The sequence below is a fragment of the Ischnura elegans genome, chromosome 2 (assembly GCF_921293095.1).
Source record: "Ischnura elegans chromosome 2, ioIscEleg1.1, whole genome shotgun sequence".
Lineage (NCBI taxonomy): Eukaryota > Metazoa > Arthropoda > Insecta > Odonata > Coenagrionidae > Ischnura > Ischnura elegans.
In genome coordinates this window covers 103,826,905-103,839,328 of record NC_060247.1, presented here as the reverse complement: position 1 = coordinate 103,839,328, position 12,424 = coordinate 103,826,905, and the positions used below count along the sequence as shown (strand labels likewise).

Below are 12,424 nucleotides of genomic sequence, written 5' to 3'. Positions count from 1 at the left end.
TTATCCTTTGAAAAACGATTTGGCTGAATATCTTTGTTCTTTTTCTATGCACATTATATATAGCCAATCTGGAATCGTTTTTTCCGCTCTTAATTCTCCTCAATGATTATGCGCCATCTGAGTTCTAAACGAGGGGAATTGTATTGAAATACTTGTATAGATGCTCAATAAAAATTCGAACAAAATATTTTCCTCCTAAAATTTACTTGGTGAAAGAAAAGCCACGCTTGGAACACTGATTCGTGAGGAATTAAACTATATTTTATAGTAACATCACATTGCGCCAGGAGACGAAGGACTATCAAATGACTGACAAACCCTCTGAGTATGATAATGGGAACATTCAAGTATAAACCACTCCAGTAGTGGAATATACAAACATAATTAGTACTTTTGGGAAATTAATGGACTGTGCGTGTATAAAATTGTATTACCAGAGTATATTTTTAATAGATATTTCGTGGGGAATGAAATTGCTTCCCGTTGCAATTAGTATTTTTGGGAAATTAATGGACTGTGCGTGTATGAAATTGTATTACCAGAGTATATTTTTAATAGATATTTCGTGGGGAATGAAATTGCTTCCCGTTGCAATTAGTATTTTTGGGAAATTAATGGACTGTGCGTGCATGAAATTGTATTACCAGAGTATATTTTTAATAGATATTTCGTGCGGAATGAAATTGCTTCCCGTTGCAACTGCAATAATTTATGGAAAAATTCTTCCAGTCGCAAAGGAAACAATAGAGATGAATGGTACACATGTAAATATTTCATCGCCAAAATCGTATCGTATGAACCGTATATCGAAAAATTAGATGAGGAAAAGGTGGAATATGTTAAGGTTAGTTTTTTTCAAAACTGATTTGCATAATCTCTAGGAATGATACTTTGGGTTTTAGTTAAATTTTGTTTATTTTTTGGGATATACGTACTTAGTTTAGTCTATACATCTATTATACAGTCTTTTTGAAAGATGTGAAATGCTAGTGCTGCTTTGGCATCGAGTGGGGTGAGTTGTTCATGAGAGAAGATGGTTCCGATGCTTTTGCTCGTTGTTTTTTCATTCAACGGCCTGAAACAGCCTGAAACAAGAAAGAATGTTTTGATTAAATTTGGAAGTTATTTTTTTCTGAAAATAGGACTCGTTTAATGATAGGATTTTAAGTATGCAATATAACACGTAACTCTTCTGACATTTTAAAATATTTGCTATTTGTCTCAGCTGTCATTACGGCTATAGTTTTTTGAAGTAAGTTTAAGAACCGTGGCATCTTTGCAATAAATGGTTTAGAAATGAGCTTACTAACACCGTGTGGCCTTTAAATGGCAGAATATCGGTGGATTATTTTTAAACCAAATAAGAAAAATAAGGCATTAAAGTTGAAATTTAATTTGGGCTGTTTTCTCAGATACAAATTAATAAATACCTGCAGGTGCCACATCAATTTATTTTAGGAAATAAATATTTTATTTGTTCTATTTGCCAACACTCAGGAATTAATTTTGGGTAAATCATGAGATATAAGTTGAATAGTCTTCGAGGAAACATAGTAATGAATTGCTTCAATGAAAATGATCATATTCCGACTTTTCTCTTTCCCTGACAGTTGTTTTCTTCGTTTATGCATGGATATCACTTTATGGAATATGTGAATCCGATTTCTAGAGCTTTTCCTCCCATTAGAAATGCAGTTTATCCGGAGTAACTTCACTTAGATTGTCTTCTTCCTTTTTTCTTTAATGAGCTGAGTGTTTATGTTCGAAGAAGAAAAATGCTATTTGGTCATTATGGTCACAAATTCTCCAAATGAATATACTCATTTATTTGTACTTTTTTTTCGCTGGGGAAAGAATTTATGTCATACCGAATGAGCCTATCTCACAGAATGTCTTTATATTTATGCACAGCATACTTACTTGATGATTGCTCACTATGAAACTATGATTACAATTGACGCTACGAAATAGGCGTAAAAAGTTCTTTCGCGGAACACTAAGTATGTTCGGGACAAACAACAGAAAGTGCTCTGCAGCTTAATTTCTTTTCGGTAAACTACATGCATTTGGGAAACTATGTTGACTTTAATTGATAAACGTATGCGTTTTCAGTGTATCTGAAGTAAGATAATTTTTAACATTCTTCCTGTACGTGAAATCTAAACTATGGTTCTTTTTTTCTTTCGTATTTCCATTTTTATACGTATTTAAAGAGATTGCGTCAACCATCTTGACATGATTAATCAATTTTTTCATATAAACGGGTTCTGGCTTTTTCTAATAATAGTTATTTTATAATGATCCAAATCTTGGTGCTTATTGCCAATTAATTATCAATTTGTTTTTTATCATTTTTCCGCTTTATTTCACTTATTGGGTTGAGGATGAACATGCCTGATTTATCATTAGATTTTTATGCTTTGAGGTCATTAAGATGAGAATAAAGCTCTAATTGTTGAAAACAGGGGATGCCTAAAATATGATCCGGTTCTCTCCAGAGGCAAAAATGTAAATAATACTTCTAAGGTATCCCATTCAAGCATTTCATTTGAAATTTCTTTAAATAAATATGAAAATAGAAATGGGAAAAAATAGATCCATATTTTGATTTTTATTCATAGAAAGAACGTTAAAAATCATCCTACTTCAGTTAAAGAGGAAACACATACCTTTACCAAATTAAGTCAAAAGGGTTTCGGTGCTTGGAATCGTGTGTTAGGAATATTAGCTAATTTGGAGAAAATGACCTGATGGATAGTAAGGCAAGTGTTTTCTTCAACAGGGAGCTCTCTGATTTGAAATTCATATAGGTTACGAATGAGATATAAAGATGCCGCAAATAGGACCTTTATTATTTAAAATTTTCTCGGAATTCCGCGCGGGCAAGGTTTTCCAAGAGGAATGCCACATCTTGCAACTTAAAAAATCTTACCCGCGCGGCATCCCGAGAAAAGTTTCAATGTTCTGTTCTCCGGGAAAGTGAAAAATCTTACAGCACCGTTATTGATTTCGATGGTTGGTTTGGATAGACGAGGAATGAGCTCACCCCTGACATGAGGTCTCTCGAACCAGTTACCACTCAAAGCTCCATGTAAGATAAATATTTTGCTTGAGTATTTGTGGTTGCTTTTGTATTTCTATATACCTTCTTTCCTGCGTGCAGTAATTTGAAGTACTTCATAGAGATGATGGCGAAGCCAATGTTATTAACCGTGGTATCCATGTCCGTAGCCAAAATGTCCGTATCCCAATCCATAACCGTGTCCATAGCCCCCATAGCCTCCATAGCCGTGTCCGTAACCGTAGTAGGGATATCCGTATCCGAAACCGTGGCCATAGCCTCCGTAGCCGTGACCGTATCCCCCGCCATATCCGTGTCCATAGCCTCCGTAGCCGTGGCCGATGCCATAGCCGTATCCTCCATATCCTCCGTATCCGTGGCCCAGGCCATAGCCGAGGCCGAGGTATCCTCTCTTCTCCAGCTTCTTGTCGTCGGTGACTTCAACGGCCAAAGCGCAGGCGGCTAGGGCGATTAGAATGAGTGCCTGAAATGAAAAAAAAATCTAGGTGAATATTTTTCATTCATCCGGCTTCACTCTCGAGGATTTCATGCGAGAGGTGGTTCGCAAATTCGGAATTCAAAACAAATATTTTTCGTCAATTGTGTTATGAAAATATTTTTTCACCGTTGGCGACATTCAACGAAAGTAAATCCGACAATAAGGTGCAAAGAAAGTGGAAAATTCCATCCTTTTATTTATAAGTTAAGGCTCTATGCAGCTGTTATTTGAGCTGATCATTGCTTCATTTAATTTAACTAGTGTGATTTTATTTCATTTTCAGTATTCATGTGAAAACGAGCCAAAACTGAGTACCGAAATGTACTTAAATTTTGGTTTTAATATTTTTTAAATATAGAAAAACCGAATATCAGTTTGTTTTTGTAAAAATTACTAATACATTATAGCAGGAATCAACGTTTATATGAGGATTGGACAACTATCCACCACTCTAGAAGTAAAAAATGATAAAACGTATATATTATAATTTGCGATTCCCTTTAAGTATAACGTGGAAAGCCTAACTGTTGTGATCGTCGCTCGATGAAATGGAAATGGAAGAGCACATTTTGAAAATCTTTCAAATGACACGAATCTTTCACCACCTTCCCAGCCTGGTGATTAATTAGAGTATTGTTGTCAGTCTTTGTTGGTCAAGAAAGACTGACCAAAGTGATCGACACTAATCATGCGGCTATATTCGTCAAACTTGTTCGATCATGTCTGGACTATGATTCATGCAAGCATCGACTTCGCCGTCAGGAATATTGGCTTGTAATTCTCTTGAGTTTTTGAATTCCCAATGGGTAGAAATATTGCTGGATATTTTTTTCTCATTCTCGTGGTCGAAGATTGGTTATCGTGCGAAAGTAATGAGATCAAGCCAATTGATTTGCTACGAATTTACCTCGCGGCAATATATGCCAAAGTTAACAGTCCATCCCGTTTTTTTTACAAGGTTCTCAAACATCCATCACGTCCAAACTGCCGTCCCCAAGAATTTGTTTGCGTGAATAATCTCTAATAGTCAGTTAAGACTGATTAATGAACTGTGAATGTAGACCGGGCGTATGGCATCGTGTGAAACTGTGAAACGGTGCTTTGTCATTCAGATTTTTATAGAAATTCAGAAAAGATATTAAATAATATTAAATTAGATGAAATAATATCAAATCAGGCTTAAATTCATAAATATTTGTATCATTTTATCAAATGTGAGAGGTATTTAAAATTTTAGCAGAATGACCTTTGCACATTATAAATGTACAATCTATATTTACCTTCGAACGGTAAGGTTTTACAACCCTAAATGTGCTTCCCACTTAACTGAATACACAGACCTCCTTTCCCTTTTTGCTATCCGCGGACTCCTGTCTTGTTTTAACTTCTCCCCGTTACAGCATTGGGATTGAAAAAAAACATCCATTTTTATCAATTACGTTTTTGCCTTGCGCAACCACTATGTCATACAAATCTTCGTTCGTTTTCCTTCATTCTCCACCATATTTGTACCTATTTTAAACCTGCTGAACCCATTTTTATTTTCTTCTTCAGTATGTACTTTTTTCTATCGAATGCCTTCGTTTACTTGACGCTTTCTTCTCAGTATATGTTTCTCCGTAGCAGATTCCACTGCAGCTTTTTTTTGAGATAGTAGAAAGGCTTTTGTTCACACTGCTTTTCTATTACCCCTAAAATGCCTATTATCTGAAACGTTTCATTTTCAGAACTCTATTCTTCCTTACGCGTTTGCTAATGTGTCCCGGAAGTCCTTGCTGGACAAATGATTTATTGGCTCTACTTTATTCTCTAATGAAAGTCCCATTAATATCAAGAAGGTTATATCGCGATGTATCTCAGCCATTTAAATAACATAATTACTGAATTATAAGTTTTATTGCTAATTTTGAAAAACAAATTGAAATATTAACTCTGTTGATTACCGTATGGTTACATATTATGAACCAAAATTACTCTAAATGGCGTGCTAATAACCTTATCAGTAGAAATTATGGAGTGAATCAATTAAGTCTTTTGGAAGTTGACCGTATCGAGAGGAAAATGTTAGAATGGTGTGACAAGTCTTTTCAAAACTTCACAAAATACAACTTTAAATTCAAATAAACCAGATTTTTAATTTCTCATTAAATTAAAGGGTTGTATTGATGATTGAATCGTGGCTGAAGCTAAGGAACGTTACCAACGAAAAAATTTCATGCGGCATTCAAAACAAATAGTTGATATTCATTCTATTTCATAGAATACAACTTTTTATTCATGCAACATTCTATTTCATAGAATGAATAGAATTGATTCTTTTTGAGCCTATTTCTTCATGTGACTCTAAAATTTTTTTAATGATAATATCTTATATAGATTTACGTACTTGCATCCCCTGCGGCCATTCCAAATCAAAAATGCGCCTCGCAGGTATGAAATGATTGTCGACTCAACGCCCTGTATTTTCATCTTCTAACGAGGCTGAAGTATGTAGTAAGTATTCCTATTTTTATAGACTTCACGGATGCAAATATTATTATCAATCTGTTAACGGGAAATTGTTTTCAGTTTTCAACCGGTGCTACAGAGGAACTACTGGTGAACATTCTTAGGGATAATGGCCTGAAGTTCCTTATATTCCATGGTCTGCCATCGCGCTACTTTCACATATTTGCGGTGGAGGACCTTGAATATTGTGGTAATCGGAACCCAAATGGATCCACAGTTCATCGTAATCTGTAAGGAATGATACAGCAGAATTTCACCGGTCATGCATTACTCCCGCTATTTCCTGGTGCCCTGTTCGACGTACTGATTATTTTTCAATCCAGTACTAGGATTAAAATATTTAGAAGCATGTAAACCCTCATATAATCACTTTCAAACTTAATTTTTACCGATGGGAGCAAAGGAGCAATCAAAACCCTTATTGTACTTTTATTGTTAACGTGGTGAAGATCAGGGATTGGAAATGTTACTATGAGCCGCAGTTAATTAATTGAAAGATGAGAGGTTAAAAGTGGTCATTTCCGAAGCATTTTTCAATTTCAATAATCATTTCAGCTAATGTTATATTAAATTTTTGAAGAAATTTTGCGGTTGGCATTATACAAGCCGTTTAAATTCACTATTTATTCACAGTAATACAATACACTATGCGTCATTGATTTAAAACATTTCGTCATTGCTTTGAAAATTATCAAATTATCACATGCTCGTTTAAGACGCATAATAAAAGTTATAAAACGATTGAAGAACGTATTATGATGAAGGAGAAGATAATTTTTACTATGTTTTTAAAAGTAACTTTCTTGTGTGTTTATTTGTTCGCTCTTACGGGATAAGCCATTGATTTAACCCACTTTTTGAATAGCTATCGGCTTAAATATTTGTATAGGGATCAAAAGCAGCACAATACGCATTTTTACGCTATTTTTAGTTCATCAAATGTAGTATGAACCGCCATTTTTGACTCTTGATATTTGTATTAATCGCTCAGCTTAAAGATGAATTTTAACGATTAGAGCTATTTACAACTATTCGGCGTTGAGTGAATGTAAAAGAATCGAATTCAGCATTAATATTACAATAGATAAAAATGATATGAAAAACTACGTTTTAATCGAATTATAAATAAGAAAGTATTAAAATAAATTGAAAAATTAAGCCTAAACCCACCTTTTAATTTGAAGAAAGAGAAGAAGATTAAGAAGAAAGTCTGCACTGCACTTAACTACACTGCACTAAGAAAGTCTCTCTGCACTGGTCATTTACACTTTACTTACACTGGCACGTTTACATTATACAGATGAAAATATACATGTTCGAAATTAGAAACAGAGTCCTTTCCCGGATGAAATTTCAACGCCTTAAGTCAAATTCTTTCCCTGTTTTTATTCACTTAGTTTCCATTAGTTTCTTCATTTTATCTCGAACAAATACGTGATTTTAATAGTTATTTGTTAAATTCGTTTTATCAATCCATTGGTATTATATTGACTGCGATGAAGGTATTCGGTAAAGTTCCTTGTGACTAACTGATGTTGCCACAAAATCAGGCTCGACCTGAATCAGGATCAAGTTATCATTTAATCAAATTGAGCTGAAACTTTCCCAATCTCAGTTTAACTTTAAATGGCAGTTTTTTAATCGATCTATGAAAATTGAGGTGAGGAAATGTTTAACTTATTTCCATTGAAGAGTACATTTCACTAGCTTCATTCGCGAATAAAAACATTTTTATCGTTAAGATTAATTTTAAACTTTGATGCCAATTTTAGATAAGTATTCTTGACTAAGTTACCCGTGCAAAACTTTTGCACGCTCTCGCTATCAAGGAATAAGTAAATATGCTAAGGGAACGGTGTAATTGGGTTTAAAACAGAGAAGAAGGTGTACCATAAACTTTCTATGTACTTGTTCCGAATAAAAAAATGCGTGGAGTCGATATACCGCGAGCGAGTAATCGACATGGAAAAATCGAAAAATTTAAGTCAAATTAATGGGTAAATAGTGAAATTTGAGATTCATATTGTATTTTTAGAGGCGGTGATTCATCGTTTAAAATAATATCTCATTTATCACTGCGGGTGCAACATAAACGGAGCATATGCGCAATGACAGAAAAAGCCCTTTCTGTTGTAATATATGTGATTGCCCTATCATCCAAAAATATTTTCCTATTATTTATCCAGGCATTCTTCATTGCGAGGGCTTACTTTTCACCATTCACTTATGTTTCTTTTTGCTTTGAAAGTCTCCTTCCATAATTGACACATGAAGTTGGAGGTCTGTGTCCTTCTTTATGGCCATAAAAAGTCTTTGCTGTGTCTATTTCACTCTAATACCTCTATTTTTATGAAAATATCTTGTTTACGGCTATGGAGGTACGTGAATTTATGCGAAAACATCTCGTGTACCTTCTTCATACCCTTCTTCAGAATCATCGAAATGTCGCGCAAAACTCTGTGAGTTCGAGGATTATCAAAATTAATTGAGGAAACTAACCTCAACTGGGAATTTGATTAGGTTGTATTTCAATTAATGCTAAATAAACCTTTATTATATTGATTTAGGGAAAATATATAATTACTTCGTAAAATAAAAACGCGTGTGAAGCAATTTTTTCATCATTTTCTCGCTTCCTTAAAGTCGACATTGAAATACCAAGCGCACGTTGGTTATTATTTAATATTAACATGTTAAACCTTATCATAGTAATTATTGCTTTCCCGAAGTATACGTTGTTTTACTGGGAGGTTATTTAGTACGTTACTTTCCTATGACTTTCCAATTTTCCTATCCGAGTATTTAATTCATTAGTGTCATTAAAGAAACTTAGATTTGATTGAGATTATTATGGTGTGTGCTTTGGCTTTCATTTTTAATGCCCTGTAAGAGAGAAATTTCAGAAATTTCTTTTTCTTTTCGAAAATAATTTTCTAATGTCACTAAGTACAAAATTGAACTTAATTTATAGTGCTTCCTTTTTCACTTAAACTTAGGACTTAATATCTTAATATCCGATATTGAGACTAGAGATTTCTGTCTATATTATTATTTACGTCATGACGAGAACAAATGAATTTCAAAACTGTGAATCCAGCTGTTATCTTCGTAATTTACCGATACTGTGGGAACGATGGTCATGCTGTCTTTGTGGTAAATGTTCTCAATATTGACCTTATTTGGGAACTTATCAATCTCTTCGTCCGGTATTTCATGCTATCAACGTGATGTTATTACACTTGAGTCTGCTTTTACGTCAAATATAGTAAAACGATTTATTTTTCAAATCCTTCAGGGTGTGAAAGCCTTCAAAGTATGAAAATAATGTTCTTTGGGAGTTAAGATGGAATATCTTGGTAGATAAAATTAAAGGATAGTCTTTTGCACGGGAAGATAACTGGATTTTTATGCATAGTTGGATCCAGCTAGATAACATAGGTGCTGAGCAATTAGAATGTAGAAATATTTTTACGCTTTATTGCATTCAGGTATTTGCTATGCAGCCTCAGCGTAATTTAAATATGTATTCAATCCCCCTCGAAGGCCTTTATTGCTAAATAAAAACTCTACGAATTTTACTTTCGTACTTAATCTCGTAAGTAAGGAAATCCTATCAGACGAGTTTTTTTGCTTACAAAAATAGCATTTAATATATGTCATTCGAAATTACGAAAGAGAGAATAAATTTAGGCGCTAGCTACTTTACAACGACTTTTTTTGGTAATTTTTTTCTACGTGAAGGTAATAGTTTTTCCGTTGGCTCTCAAAATTAGATATTCAGTTAAGAGTTATAATTATATAATTTGTTAGGCGCTTGCAAAAATAAACATAGGGAATAGACGACAGCATTGGAATTTTAACGATTGACATACCAACTCCGTCTTTGCATATCTTTCGGATTCATAAATATTTTACTCATTTTTTTAGCATTATATTAATGCCTTCACCAATGCTTGGTTGATTTAAGAGCAGGAATCTATGCAAGAATTTAGTAGGAATTTATTGAGAAAATATTGAATTTTGATATTTCATGCTATTGATTGAAATTTTTCTTGCAAGTTCTTGCATTTATATCTGATTAGTATTCGATGGTTGACGATATAAGCAATGAATTCATCATAGATCCAGCCTTAGGATATTGTCTTAAGAATGGAATTGACAGTATTGAATGTGATATTTTCTATTTTATTTTTGTTACTTCTAATAATTTTCTCGACGCAAAACCTTAGAGGGATCCGTTTGTGTGGGCCTGGCTATCAAGTATGGGACTGAAAAAGTTAAACACTCAAGGTACAAATCACATAAAATGAGTTAAGTGAGTTTACTTACTTATCGGGCAAGTAAATTAACTATCGATGAAAGCTACCTTCTTAGCCTTTCCCCCTGTGGTTCCGTATAGGATAGAGTATTTATCGATGGTGAATTTTATTCCCTTTTGAAAACTGTATGTTAAATTCCTATATATTTTTAGGAAGTATCGGTGGCTCAATAAAACGTAATCAAAAGATCTTTGTAAATATGTGGACATTTTATCGATGGCACTCGTTTCTTCCTTATAGTAAGCCTTTGACATTTTTCGCTGCTAGTAGTTTTCAACCAAATTGCGATTGTTTTGAAGTTAAGATTATTAGCGATTTGCAAGTCTCACCTTACTTAGTGTATTAATTTTTTGCCCCATGTAACTTTTTTATGGCCCTTATAAATTTAGAACCCTCAGTTGCGTTAGAATTTCAATGATAAAAACCGAAGAAAATATAATCCCGTGAAATACATTTGTTTCGCAGTAATCCTTTGAGTAAATTGGACAAACCCATCCCCCAATCTGGTATCCCCAGCAACTCACCTGGACTTTCATGTTGGTATCGTGTGGGTGCTGCGGATCCACTAATTCACCAGAATTGACTCGGAGACGACTGACTATCTGCCAGAGGTAGTCCGCCGTTTTTATACCCCCTTTCGGCGCCTAGACAACCTCCCCCTAGGGATAGACTTCTCTCTCTCACTCTCAGATCTCTCCCCCACCCACTATTAAAATAATAACTTTCATTTTCTCACTTCCCGTCTCTCAAAAAAGAAACGTAATTCAGTCAGTCTTACGAGAGCATCCCAGACAGTCACACCCATTCCACCGGACCAGACTGTCAACGATCACCCCTCACACCCTCCTAGTTGGGAATGCAATTTGCGCTTGCGGAAGGGGGCTGGAGACTTACGCCAGGTGGGGCAACGGGAGGGTGGAGAGGGGCTATCTATCTCCCGTTCGTTGGGTGCGGTTGCGCCGCATAAAAAGAGACCAACCTACTGCTTCCAGTTTCTCCTCTGCGAGCTAGCCTTCTTCTCTTCTTCACACGCGCACACAAGTACACCTTTCCGTCATACATACAGATACCAATAGCGTAGCTAGGATTTTGAAATGGGGGGTAGGGTTTACTGGATATTTCAGGGTCCTTCCGGGGGTTTATGGAAAACACCCTATTAAAAAGATGGTCCGGGAAAATTTGCGATTTTGGATGCTGAAAACGTGATTTTTACGACTCAAAAACAGTAATTTTGTTAGAGTGCTAATTAAAATAGACAATTTTTTAGTAAACTTTATTTTAATAAATACTAAATACTCGTACGTGATATAAAGAATAGTATATCTCCGGGTCCTTGCGGAGTGCATGAAAACGCCCCATTACATTGGGCTGGGGTGCGGGAAAATTTAGGGTTTTTTGATGTTGAAAACGTAATTTTTTAGACTCAAAAACAGGAATTTTGTTGCGAGTATTCGTCAAAATAGGGTACATAAATTGGATGAAAGAGCCTATTTTAAAAGCTCAACGTTGGGCTGTAACCCGGAAAGCCCCCTCCCCTTCGTGGCCACCAACAGATGCTATCCGCTTGATTTCCGTCGACACCCCACTCCTATCTCACCCTGTAACACTCCTCCTTCCTTCAGCCTTTAAGTTATACACCCCCGCCGACCTCTCCTTTCCGCGGTCGGTGTTGGGGACGTTCGCTACGGAGTGCATGAAGGCGCGGGTGAGTAAGAACCGGACATGTCGCTCTCGTCTCCGCTGGGGTTAACGCTCTCCCTCGTAACGCGAAGGCAGTTCAGCGAGTGGGGGATGGGTGTGAGAAGGGATTTCCCTCTCGTAGGGAAGTATATGTGTCACGGGGGAGCTTTGTTACGGCCCGAAAGGGAAATGTTGTGGATATAAGAAACCTGTCTCTGGCATTACTCTCTGGAAATCTTTTGTACGCTACGTAATGAAAGCAAGACTTGGTTTAATTCCACGCCTAATTACGAAATAAACCGGCCCAGGCTTTAGATTGTTCGATGAAATAATGTGGCAGCTGTGAGTCGCAGAATA

The 12,424-nt window shown here is 35.5% G+C and overlaps 1 protein-coding gene across 1 annotated transcript; it reads right to left on the bottom strand.

The window, feature by feature from the left end:
• Positions 1-896: 896 nt before the first annotated feature.
• Positions 897-11,003, bottom strand: LOC124174111 (keratin-associated protein 6-2-like). Its single transcript, XM_046553240.1, has 3 exons — positions 10,912-11,003; positions 3,146-3,545; positions 897-1,085 (listed from the first exon to the last, which is right to left on the bottom strand). Exons 1-2 carry the CDS (start codon positions 10,921-10,923, stop codon positions 3,207-3,209), a joined length of 351 nt encoding a protein of 116 aa, XP_046409196.1. The 5' UTR covers positions 10,924-11,003; the 3' UTR covers positions 897-1,085; positions 3,146-3,206.
• Between the last annotated feature and the right edge of the window lie 1,421 nt (positions 11,004-12,424).